Genomic DNA, 27930 nt, shown 5'->3' on the forward strand with positions numbered 1-27930 from the left:
CTGAGGCTGAAATTGCTTGAAAATTAAGAACAAAATATGAACAAATTGAGGCTGAGGTAAAATATGTCAAATGAGGTTTTTATTTTTAAAAACTACAAAACGAAAACATTTTATCTTTACCTTACTGTATGTGCAGTAGGTGTGACTATGTAATATAGTACAGTAGGTATACTTACCTGTCATTTGAGGCAATTTTTTTAGGGGTCAATTTTTCCTACATTTCAGTACAGTGTATTCATTGTGCACATAATAATTATCTGTCTGAAAAGTGTGTAAAATACGAACAAAATAAGAACATTTTGAGCCTGAAATCGGCCAAAAAATAAGAACACTGAGTCTGGACAAAATTTTACTGGTTCTTATAAAAAAAAAAAAATGTAATACGTTTAATCAAGAACCTGTAACTGAATGGATCGGCAATTTAATAAGGAAAATAGATTACTAAGGAAAATAGAAGCAATGATGACAACACATCATAGTCAGAATATAATGTATAATGGAAGCCCACACTTTTAATAATATTTGCCAAAGGCATTAACTTAAAATTCAAAGCAAAATCCAATTCGTTAGATCTTGAAGACCGCAGGCAATCATGGTTTAATCACAACACAGGCATATGTAAACAATGTACTGATAACCAAAAAGAAACAGTCGAACACTTTTTATTTGACTGTATTAGATTAAATTTATTAGAGATGTTATATATTCAATAGAGGGACAGTCTTCATGAAAATGGTTTAAGTGTGTATTGGGATAATTTTATAAATGGGACACAGCAATTTAAATGCCACTTTTGGTATATAGAAAATTTAATATTAGGGCAAATTTTTAATTTCCATTGTAAAGAATATTTAATTCATGCATTGGCAGTTAGATCTCCGATTCTATCCACATTACCTTCCAAAACAAATTAAACCGTATAGTTATTAAATATTTTTACAGATAGTAGTTAAATTTGTATATTTGTTTTATAACACACCCAAATATCTGTTTTTAATGGTAGATTTTAGTTTTGTTCAATCATTTGATAATACTCAGCATTCAACATTATATTCTTGTAGTTATGGTTGTCATTCTTCACAGTATCAAATGACAAGGACCTAATTAGTTGTGTTACATCTTTAAGGCTAATAATATGTCTTAGTTGTTTGTGCAATGGTTCAGTATTTCAGTGAAAGTTGGATTGCTCCATTCGGGTTTCACTCATGGGATACTCCTTCCATCTCATTCACATGTTCAAATGTTAATACAGTAATTATGTAGTATGTAGTAGTATGTTTGTATACTTTTAAAGTTCAGTTGAAATTGTCATACTTAAATTAGTGTTATCAATGTGATTAGACAGTCAGTTATTAGACAGAATTAGTCACCAAACCTAGTATTGTATAGTCAGTATAACATTAACACACTTTTCTTTTTCTTAGAACCCCTAGAAGGACTCTCAAAACTATTCATATTTTTGGTCTGCATGGAAATGTAAACTAAATTAACTTTAATCTTATGAATCTATGAATAATTCAAAATGTATATGTATATGTTGTTATAAAAATGTACATTCTATGCTAACTTCATTACATATTAGAAGATTTAATAGACATCACTTCACTTTTGACCCCTCATAAGAATACGACTCCAGCGAATGTTTACGATTTTATACCCAATATACGAAATGGTGATGATGTCATCTTTAGTGGCTAATTCGGTATATTTTCCAAATTCGAACAAACAAACTTTGACTAGTATCAATAATTCCACTAGAGTAGATACTGCACTTTGTGTTATTGATTCTGACATAAGAGAATCAAACCATGACAATTTAACAATCAAAATCACCAAGGATTTCAAAATGTTGTGATAACTGAGTTCCTATCTTTCACAGCAAGTTTAAACAAAGTTTTGCATTACGACTTCCTTTAAACCTCGTCTATTTTGAACATGGAGAGCTTCAATTATAATGACTTACAATTGTATTTCGATGAATAATTGTATTTTGATGATGTTCTTATGCCATAAATGTAATAGAAATGATGTGGTGTCCAACCTTACTTAGTGAAAGCTCGGTGGTCTAGTGATTATGAGACCATGCTATTTATCTTGGGGTCGTGGGTTCGACTCCAACCCGAATCAGTTGTGAGATTTTTCGCAAGTATTTGGGAATGTACTGAGCATTCAGTAAGATAATACGTCAGCCAGGGCAAAGCATCGATCCTTCGACTTGTTAAAAACCTTTGAAAATCAGACTAAGACGATATTTAGAAATAGACCTTGTAAAATTCTATATTAAAATGTAATACTAGTTCAGTACCTGATACACCAGAGTTTTATATGGAAACCTGAGGAAAATCAATTAATTCAAACAAGCATCACAAAAAACAAACTTCACCAATCTCTAGGCCAAATCTTTGATCATCTTTCACATCATTTACAGCAAAATCTACAATTGGTAATAAATTGATTTTGCCGGTCTCAAACTGAAATATTGTCTTCCGGACATTCGATGAACGTTGCTGGGAATAGAAAGAAAAAAACAAGGCTCGGGTTAGAAATAGAATGGTTAATTATTATTCAAATTTCAGCCATGAAAAAAAGTACAAAAACAATCAATCAGAAAAAAGGTTGGAAAAAACCAAACAGGTGGAAACCGTAAACCATTAACATTAAGAAAATCCATTATACAAGAAATTACAATGACAAAGCACAAAATGAACATTCTACAATTAGTACATCTACAATAAAATTATATAAATGGTGTATACTTAAAAACTCTAAAGCTTAAATTTTAAAGGAAGTTGAGAAATATTCAAATGATGAATAATATACGGTACAAGTGATCAGAAACAATTTAGTTGACAAGAATAAATAAAAAATGAATGTCTGCATATTCACATATACAAGATAATAGAAGCAAATTACATGTTTGAAATCTAAATCACCTTTCTACTGCTGTTTGTCAAGGGCGAGCTTATTTTTAGACTTCGTAACAATGATAATAATAATAATAATATTTTAACAGAAATTTAATTGCAAAATGATTTTTAAATCAAGTAAAATAATCTGTCTTTCTTTGGTAGTAGTTTAGTGTGTGTAAGTATTTTCATTGATTGTTGTTTTGCTGGTATCTGTTAAAAGTGGTATTCTGTTCTCATCTCTTATTGATTTGATCATGGGGGAAAATTGTATTTTGAGAATTTTTCAAATTTTTTCTTGATTTTTATTTTAATTGTTGATTGATTGAATTTATTCGGTGTAAACACCAAGGATAGCCCACGAAAGTCTGGTGGTGATTGGGCAGTACACCGGGAGACAATCCCCTACTGTTTTCCGAAGAGTGTACTGCGTTCTTTAACATTCACATGGGCCATAATGCTCACAGGACCAACGGCTTAAACGTCTCATCCGAAAGACGGTCCGCTATTGTAACTTGTATTTCAGCCCTCTAGCTGAAACACAAGGAGAGGCAGCGATGGGAATTGAACCGGGGACCTAGAGATCTCCACAGTTCAGCGCACACACAGTGGCTACCACCAGATTAGCCGACTGAGCTAAGCTGCTCTCACTGTTCTGGTATATGTATGAATAAAAAAGCAAATAAATGCGTTATAGTACTACTAGTACCACCCGCCAGAAACAATAAAAAGTTTAATACATACCCTACACGTGTCTTTAACTACTGTGTAAGAGGGATGTGATGCTCTTAGTGTTTTGCCATTTTGTGACAAAAATTCCACAGCTTTATCATATTTTTTTCTTCTTGGATCATAGTAGGCTATAGTATTCACACACTTAAAGGTAAACCTGTAATAGATAAATCAGGTGCTGCCATTCAAACAATGTTTAGTCTATTTGTGAGGTCTCGCCACAAAATGAGTCTAATGATTAGAAATTCAAAAATTGAGTTTATATTATATTTGGGTAGATCACATTATAAGCTTTCATTTGGTCTTTGAATGGCTGCCCTACTATAAGTAAATCCAGAGATTTGAGCATTTAAAGTTTAGGTGTATAAGAACCACATTTTGAGAAAATCAGCCTCAAAGATAAACTAACCTTTACAAATAATATGACTAGAATTACAGAATATGTGCAGAGAACACTGTTTTGGCAAGAAAATTCACATACAAAGTATACAATCATAAAATATAAGTATCAAGTTATTCAAAAACATTAAAATCAAAATTTTGTAAAAATGTTGACTTTGGCCTGTTTTGGTGAATGCGTCTCATTTCGTGGTGAGACCTCACATTTATTTTACTATGTTTTTCTGTATTACTATAATTATTGTAAACGTATCATTGTAGACGATTTAACAAAAATAGCATAGACATTGTCCTATTTTATAATTCTATATCAACTCTTACCTTTGTATTGCTCTACTACTGCGTAATTTCAGAAACCGAAGTTGGACCTTATTGGCTTCATAAGTAAATTGGCCAGCATTCTGACTTTTACTAAACCAATATTTATCCATGTTCCATTTTTGGACAGAAATCTATAATTAATATGTTGAAAAATAATTCAAATTTATTATGTAAGTAGGACTGGAATAACATATTAATGCCAATGCCGTTAGCATATTCATGAGTTTACCAACCTTTTGTTTGGGTTTAATACAAGTATATCCTCCACCTGAGAGGTTGCAGTAAGCTTTAAACTTATCCCCATTTGCACCTTCATTTGGGTCTAACCAGTAAAAACCTACAGAAAATGATGTATTTAGTTGTCATTATATTAAAAACACCTCCAATACAATCAAACAGCACTAGTTATATGCCTGTATAATATCCTTTTAAGTCTTAAAGTTCAATTATATTTTTATTGCAAATTAGTCTGCTGGGGATTCAATATGACCTAGATAACGTATATATTTTAAATAGGAAAACCCCAAACAATGACAATGTTATGCATATCGTTCACCCCTTAGTGCTTGTTCTGCTTGTTAACAATATAAACTCCATGTCCAAACATATACCAGGTAAAAAGAACATTTTGTGTGATTCACTGTATCTTGGTGTGGCCGCATCCTCTACAAATTCCAACACACCTGCTACCAGAGAACTTCACTCCTTTGAACAGACATTTACCTGGGGATCGTTAGCGAAAGGCACTGGTATGTCTTACATTAAGCAATGGACACACTTTCGTCATTTTCTTCGACAGCATAACTTACCGCTAAGTATACCATCAACCCAACAAGCCATCTCTTTAAGTGTGCTATTTGATAAAATCTGGACTTGCAGTTTCTACTGTTAAAACTTACTTTAGTGCAATCTCATTCGTGCACAATATTTCTTACAAGGAGGATCCGACAGTTCCGCAAAAATTGACCATCCTGTGTACAGGAGCATCGAAACCTAACCTACAGCAGTCCGCTACTTTCACTCGGCTACCAATTACTACACAGATCTTGACAAAACTAATCAACAACCTCCAATTCGCAACCACTTCGCCTTTACGATTTCACTTTCTACAAGGTTCTATTTCTAACATACTATTTTGCGCAATTGTTGCTACAAACACTCTTCAACATGTGTTAATGTCCAACGACATATAGCTTAAGGAAAACCGTGGAAACTGCGTATGCCATGTCAAAGCACTACACCGATATTACCACGCTCGCCAAAAAATGGAAGGCCAACACTTCGTATTTCCAACTGGTACACCAGTAAACATCAAAATCATTCACTAAAACTCAACAAAATTGAGCTCAAATTGAAAATAAAGTGGCTGCAATTTTATTTGAATAAAAATATTCATAATTATATTTTCGCTTGCAAAATAACTGTAGAGTCCAGATCCTAAACCACTTAAAGTAATTTTCAAAAAATTACTGCAATTGCAAAATATGATTGGAATGTGAAGCATGTTAAAGGTAAATATCTATATGTAGCAGATGCTCTGAGTAGAAATTTTATGGATGTATCTTAATTAGCCTGAAATATATGGTAAAATCTTTGCCTATAACTAAAGAAAGGTTAATTGAGTTAAAAACAGAAACCAATAATTATGAGGAACTTATGAGACAACAAATATTAACTGGATGGCCAAATAAATGCAGTACGGTCGACAAAGAATAAGCAAATATTGGACCTTTAGAGATGAGCTAACAGTGAAAGATGGTATCCTACTTAAAAGAAATAAAGTCATAATTCCACAAGGTTTTAAAGAGTAGCTTTTTAAAAATATTCATAGTACACTCCAAGGTGTTGAAAAAAGTAAAATGTTGGCCAAAGATATTGTATTCTATAGGCATGTCATATAATATTACTAAGTATTTTGAAAAGTGTACTGTCTGTGCTGAATTTAAACATAAGCAATTAAAGAACCAATGATAGGTTACCCAAAACCTAATAGACCGTGGCAAAAGGTTGTTCTGATTTATTTCATATTAATGGAAATAATTACTGTATAATTATAGTCAATTGTTGATTATTATATCTACAGTTTTGTTGAAAATAAGCTGACAACAACTTCAAAGTGCTAAAGTAATTGAAAACTGTAAACAGCATTTTGCTAGGTAATAATAATAATAATAATAATAATAATAATAATAATATATATAGGTGTGGTATCCCAGATGCATTTGTATCTGATAATAATAATAATAATAATAATAATAAAGTAAGAACTTATATAGCGCCATTTAAAAAACCGAAGTAATTATCAGTGGCGCTTCATGTTATTGTTGGAATAATGACATATTTGAACATGTAACTTGATTACCTAAGTATCACAAAAGTAAAACAGTTCAAATTATGAACATTTTTGAAAACACAAAAGATAAAGGAGATATATATTTTGCATTAATAAACTATAGAAACACACCTATTGATGGTACGGATGCAAGTCCTGCTCAAATGCTATTAAAAAAAACAGAACAAAAACAAGTATCCCAACTACAGAGTCAGTGAGGTATCTACTAGTGCTAAGATTATGGGGCGTCAATTGTGTGCTAAATCAAAAAAGTATACTCAACGTAATAGTCTTGTAAACTCAGAGTGGGATAGGACCTCCAGCACAATCGGTAAATATTGGATTTCTGTAGTATACCTAATCGGTTAGATTTGAGTAATATCATTTAATGATGTAGGCCTATTAGTAAAGTACATGAAGCACACAACATAAATTAGGACTAACACGGCAAGCTGGCTTTGAAAACACAATCAAAACAAGTGTGTCACTGGACCTTCATTATTATGTGAACAGTGGAGTGGTCACTCACACTAGGCCTAAAAGGCCAAGGCCTTAGTTATATGCCGGTCAGCAATGAGGTATGTACAAACTTTTATTTTTTATTATTCATAAATGTTTTTATAGCAATGACCATGTAGTCCTAAAACAAACGATCGACAAGGCCAAGTTTAGGAATAGGATAGCCCAGGCCTACTAATTAGCTAGGCCTCTATTCTAGGCCTAGTCTGTTCATTATGGATAAGCTTACTTTCATGATGTTCACTGGGATCTTGGTGGAAGTATGCTTCGATGTTTGGACTTTACAACAATTATCAAGTCATATTACAGTAGCGTGATGCTTATCAAATAACTAATAAAATTCACCTTATTATCCATATCCCCACCGGGGCACATTGACTGATTCATTTATTTATTTTTATTCATCCTTGTCTTTGTTTATTTATATGCTAATATTTTATTCTATAAGTTATTATTTTTTATTTTCTTATTTAATGTATACTTTTTGACAAATGATGCAGCTCTTTTGATGTTCTTTTCATTTTCATTTGCCATGTGGTTTTGGGCAACCACTTGATTAGTTGATTAGGTTCACATTTTAGTTGTCCTTTCTCTCTGTTATTGTTTTTCAGTGCGCTATCTTTTCTTGTTTTTTTGCTTGTATTTGCACATCTTTTGCAATAAATAAATGAAATGAAATAATTTAACACATAAAATATTGAAATAAGTAAATTTATAGGAATTATGGTAGTATAAAATGCACATGTAATGTATAATTAAGTATTTTAATATGTTATCTTAATTAAAACCATGTGAATTATGTAAGTAGCATAATCACACCAAAAAATATAGGTTCCGCCTTTTTAATGTCATCTTGCATTCTGCCATGTTTGAAACAAACTGGACTTACCAAACTCAAATTGTCGTAGTAAGGAAGACCAAATCACTGAATATCGGAACAAAACAAGAATTAATTCAAAATCCCTTGGCTAATGATCATGCTAGTTTCCCCGCTTGAGGTCCACTGCGAACATCGCGATTCAGTTTTATCATTATGAGTGATGGCACTTTGCTTATAAAAAGTCTATGCCCATTGTGTGCTTTTATCAAAGATATTCATCAGATGCATTCTCGGACAAATTCTGGCTCGTCTACACTCAAATGCAGCTCTTTGATAATTATCTATTTTTTCAAAAATATTACGGTTGCAATGGTCATTGCCGTGACATAAAGTATTCAGTCAGGTATTCTTAACACGTAATATGTAATACAATTTCAGTGGTATTGGTCAACATTAATCCAATTCAAACATGGCTTTAGTCATTTTATTAAAACAAGATGGAGCTTCTTACCATCTTTCAGTCCTGGGTGCATACGGTTCAGATCTTTACAGGAGACTGCTGGGAAATCTTTTGAGCCATTTGGTGTCTTTACTTGCTGAAGTTTCCCAGTTAAGGTATTCAGCTTTGATACAAGGATAGCAATATCATTCTATTGAACATAAAACAAATATAAGAGGTAAGGCATTTTTTTTGTATTATTGATTTATTGATTTATTGATTTATTAATCAAATCAATAAAAAAAAAATCGAAAGATGGGTCTGTTTTCTTTGCAAAATTGTGGGGAGAACGTGCCGACCTCTGTTAGACTCAACTGACTCAGCAAGAGGCTTTAATTATGGTTTATGGTTTTATATTTATATAGTGCCTTTCACGATCGAAACCGTCTCAAGGCGCTTGAAAAATATATGTGAATAATGTATGAAAATAAATTTGACCGGAAATAACCTAAACTAACCAAACAGAATAACCGACAAAACAGATAAAAAATAGAATCACACATCATCACACCGTTTCACTGACTGACCAAGGCCGGTCAGCTATTGATTTCACAGGTGTCATAATGATGTGTGTAAATAAATATTGGCCTATCGAGCAACGAAAATGAATGAATGTGAGTGGTCTATAGTGAGTTATAAAGATGAGTTTTCAATCGGCTTTTGAAAATCCCAGTTGAAGATGCCTGGCGTACATAATCGGGCAGGCTGTTCCAAAGCTTAGGGGCAGCAACTACAAATGCTCGATCACCATAAGTTCTGAGACGACTTTGGGGAACGAATAGCACAGATTTATCAGTTGTTGACCTAAGGGATCTTGTACAAGTCATGGATCTTGTCACAATCATCTCACGGATGTATGCTGGTGACTGGTTGTTCAATGATTTATATGTAATAAGCATTAGCTTAAACACAATGCGTTTCTTGACCGGAAGTCAGTGTAATTGACAGAGAGTTGGAGAAATGTGGTCAAATCTTGAGGTGCCGGTTACAAGACGGGCTGCCATATTTAAAAGAAGTTGAAGTTTTACAAGATGCTTATGTGGAATGCCATGTAGTATACTGTTGCAGTAATTGAAAAACACCATCATAAATAAAATACAATACATATACCTTTTCATCTAGTTCCTCTTTAGTCATTTGAGGTCCATGCATATTAGCCTCAGGAGGATGGAATAGTACTGGTTTGGTGATCAAGTCTGGAAAAGCAGCAGCTGGTTCAAGCGTTACGCCAACTCCATGGACAGGATTCGATGAGCCTAAATTAGACTGCGTAAATATAAAATATTAATATTAGTTAAGTAAACCATTAAATACAGTTAAGGACAACTGATTTCACCACCCGCCACTGAAAAATAAATTCCACTTACATAGAATTTCAATTTAAGAATTATTAATACTAATATTTGAATCATGCAAACCCTTTTAAAGGTTTCAAATAATTAAAAATATATGAAATCATAGAACATAGGAGTAGCCTTCAGTACAGTAAGCAGTTAGCAGTTATTTTTGCAAATTTTTAAAGAGCTATTAGAGGGTTAGAGCACAAAAAAAAAACTAATACTATATATGTATTGGCATCTCATTCGTTTTATTAGTTTAGTAAATCTGGTACATCATTTAAAAAATACAATAATAGTTTGATGCATACAGTAAATTCATCTCAAAAGTTGCCTCATATCAACCACCTTAAAGTGCTTTTTCAAAGATTACATCTAAAATGTTACCCAATGTACTGTAGTGATTCGGAAGAACATATTATAACCCAAAATAATAGTTTGGAGATTTTAAGCAAAAAACATTGTTTTGTTAGCATTTTTTTTAATGGAAATTAATTCTATTGATTTTTCACACAACAGAAAAACATACTAAAGTACTTTTTGATTATTTTTTTTATATAATCCTAGTTAAAATGTATAATGTGCACTTCCAAATTAAAACAAAGTCCAATGAAGCATGAAAAATCTGATGTTAGACGATTTATATTGAGTTTTTCAAGTAGAATGTATGCGTTAGACTTTAGGGGTTTAATTCCATTATATGTCCAAACATACGTAAAACAAAACAAATAAAAGGAAGTTTTTTAAAAATATTACTTACCAACATTATTGCATTCATAAAAGATTTTAAAAATGTGTCTGATCAGATTTACATAATAAATTTGTATTTCCCTTAAAATATATAAGTATTGTACACTATTTAATGTAAATATTTCACTATCAGTAACCACTACAGAAAGAACAAACGACATTAATGTTATAGTGAATTTATATAGTATAAATGTTTATTTAAATTCACTATGTAGAATACTTGTCTTTTACTTTAATAATAAACAAAAAAATTAATTCCAACAATAACTTTTTATTTTCTGAAAATTATAAGGGAGCGCACTCATTTAAATATTAATATTTTAAATGTAAATTTAGTATAGATGTTATATCTAAATTCTGAACATTCACTTGGAGAGTCTAAGTAAAGCCTATAGAAGTTTGATATGTATGTGTTTTATGTTGTTTGTTAAATGATCTTAGTTGTAATAATACTAAATTTAATAATACAACAGTCAAAATAATAATATTATGACCACAACTTGCTCATGGTCATATGGCAACTTGTTATAAGGATGAAGAACAATGCATTCTTCTTTATATAATTGTACTCTAATTAAAATCAAACTTGATATTATGTCCTTCTACTAGCTAGGAAACTAATTAAATATGCATCATTGTCTTTTGTGATTGGTTAACTGCTAATTTTTCAATGCTTAGTAGATAAAATGCATTCTTCTGATTTTGTTTTTGCTTTGGTGGATGGATATAATGCGTGACTCTTGTCTTGTTTTGAAACACCAAAGTTGGACATAAAACACCAAAGTTGGACATAATTGCAACAAAATGTTTTTCCATGAATATATATAATAACATTTTATCTCTACAACATACAAAAAGTTTACCGAAATACACCTACTGGATAAGTGATTTTTATAGCAAAGAAAACTGAACTATTTCACTGAGATGTTACGCTCTGCCTACGATATTTGTGCCGTGCCTTGCTTACAAAGCGCTTTAATTTGATTTGTTGGTTGTTAAAACTTACCTTAAATAGTCTGCGCATACTATGCTACGCAAAACGTAAGTACGTACGCAAGTTCATGTGTCACTTCCCCGGAATGTAAACATATACACGGAAGTAAAACTGAAATTGCATTTTGATAATGCACTACTCAATGTTGGATAGTATCAATTCTGTAATATTTGATTAGATGCTAGTTCTATCAGCTTGGAGCAATGCTGCTGCAAGAGGTTGAAGGAAAATGAAAACCTGTCGCATATGCCAGCCACTCTGTTAGCCAGAGTGAGCGCAACTATCCAGCCCACAAACTGGAATAATTGGCTTTAAAGTGGGCCATTACAGACAAATTTAAGGATTACCTTTACCATTCAAAATGCACCAAAGTAATGACCGACAGCAATCCACTGACCCATGTTTGTTCATTTTCGTAGCTTTATTGTCATCGTCATTTCTAGAGATACATCCCTGCAAGCCGGGGGATTTGAAGAACTGTAATTGAGACATGTGCTGTACATGGGCATCGGTGTCTTTATGGTGCTTCGATGTAGAAAGTCCAGGTTTATTGGTAATAATATAGATATAATGATATATATGATTTCATGAGTAAATTTATCGCGGGATTGAATTTTTGCATAACTTTAATACAGACATATATTGAGAGGGCGCCAGTCGATAGTTGCAACCACTTAGGGTTCTTCAAAATACTGAGAATTCTGTTTTTTTGTTTCTCATTTTCTGACAAGGATAGTTTTAATTTTTCCTCAATCTACTGTGCACATTTTGTGTCATCTAATTCTCTCGAGCTCATGATTTTGTATAATGTTTGCTGTCACCATATTTCTACTTGGAGTGGAGTTGAATAGCTTGGTGGTTAAGATGCTTGCTTTCCAATCCCAGAGTCCTGGGTTCAAATCCTGTCATGGTATTACAGGATTTTTCTTATGACCAAAACAACTCACTCCCTATGTCTCATATGAGACATGGTCTATGTGAAGCATCATGTGTTTATGTTTGTCATGTGAAGGGATTGCCGCCTATAATAGGACAGTGATTAATTCGCTATTGGTAATCTTGTGCTATGTGCCTATAGAAATAAAAAAAGATAGTTAAACTAGCAGTACATCTTTTAATTTGCATATAATAGACTGTGACTTATACACTTGATACCCACCTGTACAAGAACACTCTATTATTCAAGGACGATTCAGTTTGGCGCAAGAGAGATACAATTTTTGACGTCACCATGGGTAGCTGCAATGGCGCGGAGACCTGTGAGCTTATCGGGCTATTGCTACTAGCCAAATTAGAATCCAAATATGGTAATAATATAGGGCTATACAGGGATGATGGACTTGCTGCATTCAACGCAACCCCCTGTGAAATCGAACAAATTAAAAAGAAACTATGCAATACATTCAAGCTTAAAAATTACTATTGAGGCAAACAGGAAAGTGATCAACTACCTGGATGTAACACTTAACCTCAATGATTGAAGCTATAAACCCTACTGAAAGGAGAATAACAAGCAGTGAAACGTCAATTGCAAGAGCAACCATCCGCCATCTATAGTAAAGAATATCCCAGAAGGCATAAAACAAGAGACTGTACAATATATCCTATAACAAAGCAGCTTTTGACGAAACTAAGAAACCGTATCAGGAAGCCCTCAACAAAAGTGGGTTCAACTATGACCTGAAATGCAATCCGGCTACTCACAACGTGCAATCCAACGACAAGAAGAAAAAAAAAAGAAACATTATATGGTTCAATCCACCTTACAACGCCAACGTTAAAACAAAAATTGGACATGAATTTCTTGGAATTGTATATGAATGCTTTTCACATGATCATGTTCTAAGTGTTCAGTTATAGCTGTATGCCCAACATTGGATCGATAATATCTGCCCAAACATATATATATATATACTAGTACAATAAATATTTTATTTTGAGACAGATACAGAACTTTGTATGACTTCTACATATACAAATCTGTCTATGCAGCAACTTTAAATTTAGCTTAGATCCATCGAAAAGGCACTTTCTGGTGGTCAATTATTGTCAACTTTTGTCAAGTCTTGTGCTATAAAACGGCAAGCTATAATTTCTTGAAATTCTTTTAGTGTTAGGCATTGTTTTAAATATTTTGACCAGACTTTAAGTACCACAGACACAAGCAGTTTAAGTGAATTTGAGCTTGTTTTACAATGACATAAAAATGCATTATATAACATTATTATAGTGCGTTACCGTACTCTGTAAATTTATCATTGTGAGGCATAGCATGCATAAACATGTGTCATGACAATGAACAATATCTACCAAAAAATCTTGCGAGAGAAGTCTCGTGACATGTTTAAGAGCCTTTTTAATGAGCAAACAGTGGCTATGACTTAATAGCACACGTGGCATGCTCATCTGTATATCAGGTAATGGCAGAATGATATGTCTACGTCTTCTAAGATTAGTCCACTGTTTAGGAAGAGAAGAGGGGAAGAAAAAGGAGTGACATGCATGTTATTACACGGAGATATAAAGGTTTGGTGAAACGTAATGATGGAACAAATCTAATGTAGTAGTAAATAATATTAATTCATGTTTTTGTAGCCAATGATAAGATTGATTCTTCTTTCAGCCTCAACCCAACAATAAAACTTGAAGCTGTATTTGTCAAAATTGCAAATTTCATTACAACTCTTAAAACAACAAACCTGATAATTATTTTAATCTCTTAAAACTTGGTACAATTGAATGTCAATTTCTATAACTTGATGCAGATTTTTTTTTAAACAAGCTTGGTAATTCTTTTGGCAGTGCAATCTCCTTTATAGTTAGTTGAACATTTTATAGATACAAACTGAATGACACTGAATGGTATGGGTCTTGGAAATTCCTGGTATTGTCTCTCTTATTCCAATACTAAAATTATTTTACCTTATTAGGTTGTTCATCAGCTTCTCGGTAATTAATGCTCCAGGTAAAATAGGTAGCGTTACCCTAGTAGTTAAATGTGAAAGAAAATATCCAAGGTTAATGAAAATGACAAAGAAAGTTAATCATCTAAACAATTGTAACAAAAATGAAATACAAATTTTTTATTAGTACATCTATTTTATTTCTATCTAAAACAGCTCTTGAGAATGGTATTTTTATAGAAGTATTAAATCATGACCATAAAAATGTAGATACAATTAGGGAACAGTTAAATTACTGTTCTCTGTTTAACTTAAATTCCCTGATACAATTCAATCATGCATGTTCCATCAACATTTAAGTAAGTAACAATAGCCAATGAGATCTACCTAGAATCTACTCTGTTCTAATAATAATAATAATAATAATAATAATAACAAATTACAACATTGGTAAGCTTCTCCTTTGAAGGGTTGATAAAGCTTAGCAACAATGATATTAAACATACAATGCTCTGAAGAATATGATCTTGTAAATGCTTCACAAACACAGACTCACACAAATTAGGATACTGACGGTCTCGCAATGGAGACCATTTTGCAAATTCACCTAAATAGAATGAGAATAATTCTTTAAGATTATCATCATATGAAGCATTAACACACACTAATAACTATATGAGAAACAACCAATGTTACCTCTATTGTAATAAATGGTTCTTTACCAGGTGGTCCAGGTGGCCCCTAAAATAACAAAATAATAAGTTGCAAAATGCATCAGGTACTGTATGAACGTATGCAATGTTTGAGATACGCAAATAATATTTTGAGAGTAAAAACTTAATGCATGTTCTTAAATTTTCATCTTTTTATAAAAGAGCCAAGTTGATGGCATATAAGATTTTGAGGTCAAAATTAAACAGAAAATTAACATCCACCACTTCAGAATTTAAGAGGTGGAAATTGAACAGAAAATTAACATATAAAAAGTAGTAAGTAATAATAAGAGAAATATAGTAGAATATACAGTACACAAAAAATGTAGTTTTCAAAACAAAATGGCAAAAAATGTAATTTCAATATTATAAAATTGACACATTTCGCACAGTAAAAAAAACGAAAAAAAAAACCAAGATGCAAAAAAAGTAGTTTTCTTGTATAACACCCTAATTTCCTTATGATTCTCATTAACTAAATGACCTTCTTTAGCATAATTTATGCCAATATGTAGCAGGTGAAGACACTTAAAAATAGAAGAATTTAAACTAATTGAAGTCGACTTACTGGTAGTCCACGAACACCTTTTGTACCCCGCCTTCCTTTTTTGCCCTTGGATCCCTGTGGGAAAAAAAATCAAAATGTGCTTGTCATATGTATTCTTTTGTTAATATATTTTATGAACTTTATTGCAAAATAATACAGATATACAGCAATGATAACATACAAAATGATCTAGGTCTCGTGCTACTGAGAAATAGGAACAACAAGACAACAAAGTTTGGATTAAAATCTTAAAGATATAGATACTACTTAAAATATTAAATAAAAATCATGAAGTTGACGTTTATCCTTGGTTGGTGACCTTTCGACCTCCAGAATTGTTTAGTATGAGATTTTCGAGTAGAGTCAGTCGAGATGGCCCAAGTGGAGTTTCATGCAAATGTTTCTTTTTTTTTCTCTTTTGCAAATGTTTCTTAAGGAAAAAATCGCTGGCCGCAAATGACACTTTTACATACAGTACTGTAATAGAATTCATCATCAACACATCACCATTATAGTCAAAATTAAGTGCCAACAAATTTTTAATGATCTTTTATCAGCGATTTTCGACAACCATAGAGATTTAAATAATCTGCGTGATGTACCATAGAAAAAAAGTTTAAAAACATTGCCTTTGATGTATTTACTATACTTTACTTCAGGTCCACCATGGTCGAGGTTGAGGTGCGAAAAAGTGGGGAAATACTACCCCTAGATGGCCGAAAATGACCCTTAAAGTACAATTTATCATCGTTACATCACCATTATAGTCAAGATGAAGCACCAACAAATTTATCATGATCTTTTATCAGCCAATTTCAGCAATCATAGATACTTAATTAATCTCTGTAATGTAGCATAGAAAAAATAAATAGGTTCCAGCCCATTGCCATGCAGGCCTGTTGCCACCCGGCCTTTTGCCACCCGGCCCGTTGCCACCCGGCCTTTTGATGTATTGTATTTACTTTACTTTCCCTACTTCATGTGCTAAAAATCAATCTTTTCTCATACTTTTCAAATTACTGTACTCTGGTTGTACAGCACTCTTTTGTTATCCTTGGTCATTTATGCAGTTCATTTCAAATATTTATATGTATTTTCTTGACATATGAAATTTCATTGCGGTCAAAATGTGAGGGGGACCAACACCCTCCCTTACAAATATGTGTGGGGACGTGTCCCTCGCCTGATCATGATCTGCGCCCATGAAAACAACATACAGATGCAAGCAATTACCCAGTCAGTACTAATCTATCCTTAATTAAATAAACACATGTTAGCAATCAGCAGTTAAACCTAAATTATTGTACAATCCTGTCATGAATAAATGTTACTCTAATATCCATCTCATACAAACTAGAAAGAATTTTGAGAGTGCATACCTCCGCCCACAGCATAATTCTCCTCTGTTAAAAATTTCCCACGCATATTGACCCCATGAAAAAAAAAATGTTTTTGATATATTGGTTTGGGAACATTCCTCTTTAAATGGTCCTACATCCACACATCTGCGTGCAGGTGTAATTTGTAATAGTAGACCCACCTATGTCTAGCTTATGGCGTTATTGCTTTGAATTTTGAATATGTGAATTCTCATTGGCATCGGAGAGAGTAGACTATGATTTAGTTCAGTTTTTGGCAATCCTGTTCGGCTAATTGTGTTTTTTTCTTTTCTCTTCCAGATTGTTGGTCATGGAATATTGTGGCCAAGTCTGAAATTTTTTTAATGAAAACTATGCACTGTGCTGTTATATAAAGTTTTTCGTTGATTGTGGCCTTGACCTTTGACACTGACCCTTCAAAATTTAATCACCTTTAGATTGTTGGTCATAGAACAATGTGATTAAGGTTGACGAATTGTTGATAAAAACTGTGATCAGCAGGCTGTTCACAGGCTTGTATTACATATATACAGTATTATCATTTAAAAGACAGCGATGATCCTAATCTTTTAATCATGCACTCAAGACTTACTAGTTTGCCTAAGCCACTCGTTTGCTGCTCTTTTCTTTTGTGTTTTATTGTTGTAATCTGTATATTTGTCTTTGGTTTTTGTGTGACTGTACTATTGTGATGCATGTTGTTCCTGAAAAATGACCAATTTTATGCCTACCATTGTTTTTCTGAATTAGTGAGGCTTGGCGTGCGTTTCATAACCGCAAGTGAAAGGCGCAATATAAATACCCAGTACCAGCAATTAGTATAGTTGCTTATCTACAAACTGGATGAAATTATCATATTTAGGCTACAATAAGGCACTCAAAAACTATCTTTCGGGCTTGCAGGCTCTCATTAATTTTAATTTTCATCCATTAATCCAACTTTCATATAATTAGTTTTTCCCTAGTGATATGATACATATGATAATATTGATAATATTAATTAATTATCAAAAGAATTATGTATAAGTTTTCATTGGTTGTCTTGCAGTTAATTACTCACTATTAATCCTGTTGGACCAGGCGCTCCTCGCTCACCAACCTGACCTGGTTGTCCGGGATCACCAATCACACCCTAAAAAGTTACCATTATATTTTTGTCACAAAAACAATTTAGTTATTACTAGATAATACTTGATGATTAAGCAGGTGGAAAATAGGTGGTTATGTTCCTTTGCCCCAGTTTTTAAATATTAAAAAGCTTTATCTCATTAACAGCCCCTGAGTTTTCAACAAATATACTTTTTGTGTCTTAGAAAATTCAGTTGTATAACTGGCTTTTTTATTTGCATATAAATACTTTTGGTAAGTGGAAAAGCTTCTATATCATTTTTTGCATACCCTGTTTCAAGCTCCGTCTGTGTTCAGATATGAATTTTGAGCTGATTTGAATAACCCTCACAAGAATGGACCTTGTACAATTTTGTATCTTTTACATGTCAGTTAAAGCTAAAACTGTCTGCTGTGGGTACCAAATACCAGCCAAAATTCCCAATTACGTTTCGAAAGATGACGAGAAATTTATCTTTTTAATCAATATCCAATGTACAAACCACAATTCCTTTTGGACCCTGTTGACCAGTTTTGCCCCTCCATCCTTTGTCACCCTTCAGCCCATTCTGTCCAAACGGCCCTTGGATGCCACGATCTCCATTTTTACCCTAATGTGAAGAAAATCAGATTGTACATGCTAATTTGTTTGATTGTACATAATATGTGTCTGCTGTCATTAGTTTTACTTGGTTCACATTAAAAATATATTTATTACAACTATTTTATAGCATTCATGTAGTGCACATATCCCTCAAGGCGATTTTTGCTGGTCATTAGATGAATTCTTATTTTATAATTAAATAATCCTCAATACAGCTTGACACTCTAAATAGAAATTGCCCTGGTAATTCCTGTATTAAAGGACAAGGGTGACCCCAATGACATTCTGTTTTCATTCCATTTCTCTGCTCGGTGCCTTTACAGAATTCTAGGAAAACCAATGTACAAACACACTCTAGCATGTTTTTTTTTTATTTCTTGCAATATTTGATTGATATTTGATTGATTTCTTTCGACGGAAACATTTGACCACTCACACTATTGTAATGTACTGACAAAATTGCACCTGCATTGGGTAAACGCTAATTTGGGGCTGATTTGGGATCAAATTTTAAAAATGTTTCCAACAAAGCCGAAAAATAAAGGGGGGTCCGGGGATTCTCCTCCGGGAAAATTATGATTCCCGGATGGCGAGAAATGAGCTTTCCCAACTTTTGAAATGCCTTCAAAATTCAAGTTTTCCCTCTCTTGAAAAGGATCCCATGAATCGATGAACCCTAAAGAGAAATGGGTAGTCCAGGAAAATTCTTATTTCTTGATGGCGGGAAATGAGCTCTCCTGACTTCTGATGTGTCTTTTAATGACTTTTACAACTTCCTCAAAATTTAAGATTTTCCTCTTGAAAATGGTCAGGTAAATTTTTTTCATTCTTGTTACAGTAAATATGCCTATTATCTATTATGTGTGTATACATACAGAAAAAAAAATTGAGTAGTATACATATTTTTTCGCATGAATTGATGAACCCCAAAAAGAAAGGGAGGTTGGGAAAATGTTGACACCTAGATGGCGGGAAATGAGCTTTCACGACTTCTGATTTTTCCATTGTAAAAATAAACAATTTCAGCTCACAGGTCCTGAAAAGGTAGGTCTAGGATTATTTTTGTTTGTCTTTGGATATTTTTTTATTTTCATTTTTTGCCCAAGGGGGGGGGGGAGAGGGGTAGTCAGGGCATCCTAACCCTCCTTACATCCGCCAATGCTAGCACACATTCCGAGTACCCATTGCATTAAGCTCAAAACATCAGCAATCATTAGCATGTCTTAGAAATCGATCAGGTAAAAATAAATATACACCTTGGCACAAGCCATGGTATAAGCTCGGTCTATCATACTGGGCTATAGCCTAGCCCTACAGGCCTAGCCTATGATGAGAGATAGACCTAGGTTCAGGTTTAGTTTAGTTAGCTAGAACCACCCTCTCTCTCTCGAATCCGGGTCGGATCAATATGGCTATTCTTTCGCAATGCCATAGTGCATTAAAGATGTGTATTAAGGCAAAATCATAGACCAAAGAGTTTCCCCTTAAGAGCCGAATAAAGGAAGTATATATATATATATATATGCTTATGAGACTTAAAAATACTAACCATAATTCCAGGGAGTCCTGGATCGCCACTGATGCCTTGAGTGCCACTTGGTCCCTAGAAGGTTAAAAACATTTTTTTATAAATAAATTTTTCAGGGTTTCTTGATAATAATTCCAAGTTGGAATTGTCAATAGTGAATTAATAATTCAAATTTAAAAAAAACCCTTTATATTAAAAATATAAAAAACTTTTTCAATAACTTTTTTTTTCATTTTCATTAAGTGCACAACACTATTAACAAGGCCGAATGATCCGCTTGAGTCGGCTCTGTCGGCAGTTGCAACCAGAAAGTATATAAATAACATTACTTCTGATCAGCAAAAAGACACAGGAATAAATAAAGAAGTCTGTAACTTCGTTCCCAGTATTGATCTACAAAGAGCTAATTGTACAAGCAAATGCTTCCAAGTCTGAATTAGGAGCATATTTTAGTAGAACACTGATGGACACTGAAACGTGAAGCCACGGAATGCGCATGCGTCAACCATAAGCAGTTTTCAAAAAATCGTCTACTATTTTGGAATAAAATTTAATAAATCAAGGCAATCCAAAAATAATTCATAAATGCTGTATAATTATGTATTTTGAAATATTTAATTTACTGATTTATCCATATTTTATTCGACATTTTTATTCAATTATTTCAATTATTAGTTTCATGTTGCTGTATATAAGTATTTTGATATTGTGTTCTCACATTGTTTTCCTCTTTCGAACTTGTTGAAAATGATCATATGAAAAGGGGCTCTTAGCGGCATTTGGCTTAGAGAAACATATTGGTGATCAAAGGCCATTAGAAATTGTTCAGAAAAAGTATTTACATAAAGCTCCAAAGAGGCTACAAAGAACGTTACTGCGCATGGCAATCCATGACTATACAAAGGTACCGTACATAATTAGCAAACAAGCTGAGCTGAGGTTATATAATGTAAACTGATGATACTGCAAATAATCAATAAGACATGGAAGCTGTGAACATGGTGGAATAGGTAAATTTGGAAGATGGCACTCTGACGAATATTGCCACACTAATACAGATGATCCACGTATGCAAGACTTGCAGAGAATAATCTTGAAGCGGACGTGGCCCCAAATAAAACGACAGTTCTCAGAGCAACTTTAATTTTACCGACAGAGATAGTTACACCTGCCGTCTGATCTACGGAGTTGGAGCAACTACTTATTCCATGTGCAACAAAAAAGAATAGATGGAGAAGATCCATGCTGCTCAGGGGATATAATCAAGTATTAGTATGACGACATAACACAAAGACAGTATTATATAAATATTTGTGAAATCTTCATGCAGCCTTCTTACCAATAGCAAATTGAAACACTGCAGTAAGATGTAGTCCTCAAGAAACCGTGGTCTAAAGTTGCAACAAATGTATTTTTTACCGTATAATGTTCATTCGCTTCTGACTAATGCAGCTACTAGAACATTACAACAATTGTTCAATAATTATTCACATATATCTACAAGAATATGCAAAAATTCCATCTATTATGATTAGTTCAAGGCTGACATATAAAGCCTGCACTGTAGAAAATCAAATTTACTTGCAAAAAACTCACCGATGGACCAATTAGTCCTGGTTTACCCTGCTTGCCTGTTTTACCTGCAATACCCTGTGAAAGACAAAAAAAAACTGTTATAAGAAAGTGTGTATACCTTATCACCATCAAGTAACATAAAGGAAAAAGGTATATCCATAAATGGAGAATATCTCTCAGACCTCAGATATGCAGATGACATTACACTTGTAACCAACTCAGTTGAAAAGATGGAAGATCAGCTGAACATAATAAATGAAGAGAGCAAGAAAGTAGGATTGAAGTTACATAAAAGGAAAGACTAAGTTCATGGTGAATTTTGCCACAGATAAAATGATAAATATAGAAGAAACTTGCATTGAAAAAGTAAACAAGAAATTACCTATAAAAAAACTTCTGTAGCTTATTCAATTTGTGTATACAGCTACTTCCAAATTTATCCTATGTGTAAATTTTGTTATCGTATTTAAGTTTGCTGTTTCAATAAATAAATCTGTAACTGTATTTTCCTATAGATCAATAAATATAGCCCTATGCTTATTTATTAAAGGATAGGCCTTATTTTTTACTGCAATATGCATAATACTGTATATGAATTAAAGATTATTTTTAAAATAAAATTTATGTTAAAATAAAAAAATGATAAAACGAATATGGAATTATCAAAAGGTGGGTCATCTAAGATTCTTCCTGCGGCTGGGTTTGTCTGGGTTGTAATCCCATATGGCAGATTATTAAAGCTGTAACCTAGACTCAAGGCTTGACCACGTTGATAACCTTCAGAGGTTTCATCATCAGCTATTGTCAGTCCACTGTTGGACAAATGTTTCAGGATGTCGATGCCAAATCAATCTTTTTCTCTTGCTGTGTTGTACCATTTCACTCTTTCCCAATAAATATCGATCTCATCTCTTAATCTTTTACGTTGTTTTCCCTTGTTCGTTTTGCCATCCATGGGGTCTGTTTCTGCTTGTTTGTGTCCTGCTACTACCATTATTGTTAATAATACTGTATTAATAATAATAATATTAATTTTAATATTATTTTATTTATTTGTATTCATTCCCCTCCCCCACTAGTTTGGCTAGGCCTTTCTACTACTGCCGCCAGTGTGTAGCTATTTTTTATGGGTCGATAAAACATGGGTACCGTACGATATCTCGATAATAGTTAGCCTAACCCTCTTCAGCGTAAGGTACCATATTTTTCGACATGTGGAATACCCTGCCTCTACTACTTGGCTGGTAGTAGGCCCTAGGTTGTGTCAGTTTCTGTAGTTATTTTTTTGGGATTGTCAATACAAAGGTCTACGTACGTAGGTACGACGATAGAGCCTAATATACTTCTTTTTGCGATAATTTAATTACACTTCCCCCTGAAACACTGATGAACTGGCTGTAAAGATAGCCAAAATAGATGCTTTCGACCTGCTCGAGTTCTCATTATCTTCCATCTATAACATATAGTTTTCCCATCTTTATTTCATACCCTCTTCAGCCACTGTTTGGTTCCTAAGATGATTTTTTGGTAACCACCCTCTTCACAGCCGCTATTTGGTTCCTGAAACGTCTTCACAGCTGCTATTGGTTCCTGAGACGTCTTTTTGGTAACTGCGCATGCTCGACATGGCTCGATAACGTCACTTACACAATGCACATGCTCACTGGCTGTCTAGCATTTCCAAGTGCATGCTCACTGTGTTTTTATAGATAATTCATAGACGTTACTTGATAACTGCGCATGCGCATTGCTTAGTACGAAATTCCCATTTCTTCGGAGTAAAAGCTACTGGAACCTACAGTTTCTTAATGACTATTTCCTCTTGATCGTTACAGCCTAAATGTGCAGCGCGAAAAGTCTAAGTATACTTAGGTCAGACTATCAACTCAAGGCTGACCTAACTGACCTAAATGAAGCTATTGCTGAAAGAATTAATGCGGGTTGGCAACATTTTGGGAGATACAGATATATTTTATGCAATTAGAAGATCCCAATGAGTCTCTGCATAAAAAGTTTTTAACCGATGCATTATTCCCGTACTCACTTATGGCTCACTAACATGGAAACTCACCAACGAAAACAATGACAAGATAAAAGTGACACAGCACACCACGGAAAGAAAAATGCTGAACATAACAGTTTTAGACAGAATACCTTGCAAGGTTATCTTAGAAAGAACAGGAATAAATGATATACTTACCTACATTGCAAAAAAACAAGTGGAAATGGGCTGGTCATTTGGCAAAGTTGCAAGACAATAGCTGGACGTTGAAGGTCACAGAATGATATCCATAGGAGGGGAAAAGGAAAAGGGGACGATCAAAGAGAAGATGGATAGACGACATAAAAGCAAACACTCCAAGGTGGATGTCTGTAGCCAAGGACAGAGAAAGATGGAAAAATTTACAGGAGGGATACGTCCAGCAGTGGAATGACACACCCTGAATTTATTCAAAAAAACGGTATGTAAAGATGTATTGTCCCATGTTAAAAAAATCATACAAACATTTTTTGAAATTAACTTGCCCATTTTGAAGTAACATAAAAGTTATTAAATAGAAATTAGTGTATTTAAAAAATGCCTACCCATCAGTTTACAGCGAAAAATGATAGAAACACTTCCAGTCACTGGAAGTGTTTTATTATTTTAATTATAATTTTTTGGTTTAAAAATCATGGTACACATTTTTTAAATTCAACAATTTTTAGGCACAAGTTAATAATGTGTGTGCTATTGCAATATGAGCAAGTTAACTTCAAAATTATTTTTTACGATTTACTGACATTAGCAAGAGACAATGCATCTTTAAGTATAGACTTATACGAAAATATAAATTTAAATTTGTAGCATTTACCACACGTCCTACTCTCCCACGTGGTCCTCTCCTCCCTTGTGCACCTGTATAACCTTTTGCGCCTTCGTTACCTCTTTCGCCTTTTACGCCACTTGATCCTTTATCGCCCTGCGAAATATAACACGATAATGTTTATTTACTAAATGCGTGTCAGGACGAATTCGATATCACTCATTATCAATAAATATCAATAATAATAATAATAATAATATTTATTCGGCAAAGTAAAAAGTATACATACAATATTCTTGCCAGGAGTAAGTAATAGGCATAAGCCCAAACAGCAAACTACTCTTATTCCATTATCAAAAACAAATACAATGACAAATACAATATAAATATATACAAAAAAGTAAATTCAAAATAAATTGATTTAACTATAACAAAATGAAAAACAGAGATAATTAATAGTTATTATTAGTATTAATATTTTGAGATCAAGTGTTTAATGATCTTATAGTAACATTAAATGGTGGAGATCTTATGCATATTATTAGTATTATTTATTATTATTAATAATAGTAATAATTATATTGTTATTATCATTATTTGCATTATTAACATTATGATTATTATTATGAGTGTTCGTCAATGTCATCATGGTTAATTCTAACGGACTTCTATTTCAGTTTTTATGGGTAGATTGTACTTAAAAGTTATGACACAGAAACAGTTTATTCAACTTCTACTTTTCATTTATTCATCAACTGATCTTAGCTGACTGAGCTAACTAGCAAACACAGTCGACGCTAGCTGGCATAGCTAACGTAGTATTACTTCAAAAACAAAGAAAAACGTCATAAAAACTGACCATCTGTCAAATTTTGGCTGGCAGACTGGAAGCAGCCCGGAAGGTGTGTAATTAAGCCCAACTGATGGGCTTGCCACTTGAGGCCTACGTGGCCTCGTTTGCCAGATAGATCATAAGTTAAAACCATCTGATTCAATGTGAATTTGAAAAATTAGCAAGTTGTTTTGTTTTTAAACTTCATAATTCATTTTACAATATACTGTAAAGAATTGAAGTGAACTTTGGAAGGGCTTTCTTTTTTTGCAAAGTAAAGAGGCGAGGCTTTATTTTTCCAAAATGAATGCTGTGAATTTTGTGAATTTGTACTATAAAACAATAAATGTGGCCACTGCAGCATCAATCTGTATCTTGGAGTGTATTTAACTAGCATTAAATCACCTAAACTACTGTATAAAAAAAGCTTGTTTTTAATTTATTTTGTTTTTTAAATTTCATGTAGTGTATGTACATATCTCGAAAAGAAGCCTATGCTATCTTGAGGCTAATTATCCAAAGTAAAGAGGGAAGCTTCAATTCAAGATGGGCTTTATCTCGAGCTCACTAGGTTTTCAGTTAGAGGTTTTACGGTATGCTTTTTGGTCCCTTTTAGAACAGAACATTTTTTTAGATCGAAGTTCTTCCGCCGATCTTACCTGATTACCTGGCAGTCCTTTGAGTCCCTTGAATCCCTGTCTACCTGGCTTTCCAATCACAGGTGTTCCCTTTATTCCTTTATCCCCCTTTGGTCCTTGAGCACCCTATAATACAAATTAAAAACCTGTAAGAATATCTAACACTGATATACATTATCAATTAACAGTAGAAAAACATCCGCTTTCCATGACTTTTCCTATTCATTTGACTATAGGCACGTCAAATGGCCAAGCTGCTTACGCAAAGCACACTATATGATTATATGATTGTAATGGTGGAACAAGTCTTCTTTCACATAAATTTATAATTTATTGAAAAAAAATGTTGAAGAAAACAAAACAAAATGTTCGTCAACAAGTGAAATGACAGGTAAATTTAAATATTTGCAAAATAAAAGATTTGTAAAATAGGTCCATGGAGTAATAATATTGTTATTCACAACGTATAGCAATCCGCCCCTTGCTTTAGTGCACACGAAACACTTGGTACGCCGGGCCTACGGTATTATAGTCTTTATCCGAGAACACCTGTTCTACCACCAGAATCATAAACTAGTCTGCCGCCTGAACCAACGCCGATATTGTGGCTTTAATTTGCGATGCCCCTGCCTTAACCACTCGGCCAATCAACTCGTTTCTACTATTGATAAAGTTATTTTGTAAATCAAATGAACTTTAACCTTGTTAACTGATTTGAATATGGAAATTCAGCACAGCCACCTTTCTTAATATGCAAATTAGGCCCTTAGATTATTGTACTTGATTTAGGATCTGCCAAATTTGTAGCCACCGTTGTCAAAATAAGCCTACCATATATCAGCTGGATCAGCTTATACACATCTAGATGTGTATAAGAGACAGTATATATATTGCCCAAAACTTGTCATCACATAAATTGTCTTTGCAATATCCAATATCAATGATCTTACTGAGTGTCCGATGTCACCACGGATTCCTTTAATTCCTTTAGCACCTTTACTGCCCTTTATTCCTGGTCTTCCACTTGTTCCCTTTGGTCCACTGGGTCCAGATTTTCCCTGTAGACAATAAATATATTTTGCAATAACTAACAGAGATGCCATGGTCATATCTACTGAATATACTGCAAATCAACACATTTAAATATACTCAGATTAATTAATTTATGTTTATCCAGGATAGAGTTAACTTTATTTTGATTTAAAATGTACTACATCTGAATAATATATTCATGACAAAAATTAGGCTAAGCAATCTAGTCAAATGGTTAAACATATTGCAAGGTTGTATTTTTTTTTTCTTTCTTTTTTTTTTTACTTTTCACATGATGAGGGACCACCTAAGTCAATTTCAATGTACAATAACACAAAATATAGCTGTTTCAGTTACTTTACTATATTAGAGAGAGGATAAAAACAGTGTTTTTGAAAGTTTGAATGCTTTCGACTAGAACTTCAATACCCCCACTTCGCCACTGATACATACACATATATTCATGTTCTGAATAAATTTTATGTCTATTAAGTCGTTGTCATCTCATCGTCGAACCAAATACATACATACATACAGGTACACATACACACATACATACATCACATATATTCAAAATATTTGTTATTAAATAAATTTTTATATATCCTGGAAAAACGTCAACCGCCTATGTTATTATTCTTTGTCATCATTCTACT

At 33.3% G+C, this 27930-nt stretch overlaps 1 protein-coding gene across 3 annotated transcripts in view; it reads right to left on the reverse strand.

The window, feature by feature from the left end:
• Window positions 1-6: 6 nt before the first annotated feature.
• LOC117106261 (collagen alpha-1(I) chain-like) overlaps window positions 7-27930 on the reverse strand; it is a 76900-nt gene continuing 48976 nt past the window's right edge. For 2 of the 3 annotated variants that reach the window (XM_033247618.1, XM_033247619.1), the window contains exons 25-40: window positions 27193-27300; window positions 26264-26368; window positions 24821-24928; window positions 21987-22040; window positions 20412-20465; window positions 18762-18869; window positions 18212-18283; window positions 15794-15847; window positions 15209-15253; window positions 14532-14594; window positions 9639-9794; window positions 8541-8679; window positions 4592-4695; window positions 4359-4489; window positions 3651-3795; window positions 7-2507 (exon numbers count right to left, since the gene is read on the reverse strand). In XM_033247618.1, coding sequence (XP_033103509.1) covers window positions 2364-2507; window positions 3651-3795; window positions 4359-4489; window positions 4592-4695; window positions 8541-8679; window positions 9639-9794; window positions 14532-14594; window positions 15209-15253; window positions 15794-15847; window positions 18212-18283; window positions 18762-18869; window positions 20412-20465; window positions 21987-22040; window positions 24821-24928; window positions 26264-26368; window positions 27193-27300 — 1590 coding nt within the window. In that variant the 3' untranslated portion in view covers window positions 7-2363. Of the gene's footprint in view, window positions 2508-3650; window positions 3796-4358; window positions 4490-4591; window positions 4696-8540; window positions 8680-9638; window positions 9795-12480; window positions 14070-14531; window positions 14595-15208; window positions 15254-15793; window positions 15848-18211; window positions 18284-18761; window positions 18870-20411; window positions 20466-21986; window positions 22041-24820; window positions 24929-26263; window positions 26369-27192; window positions 27301-27930 lie in introns of those variants that run through there. The other variant, XM_033247620.1, reaches the window with a different exon arrangement.

Source organism: Anneissia japonica, unplaced genomic scaffold (genome assembly GCF_011630105.1).
Source record: "Anneissia japonica isolate Jap-2015-1 unplaced genomic scaffold, ASM1163010v1 scaffold1356_len1145284_cov175, whole genome shotgun sequence".
Classification (NCBI taxonomy): Eukaryota; Metazoa; Echinodermata; class Crinoidea; order Comatulida; family Comatulidae; genus Anneissia; species Anneissia japonica.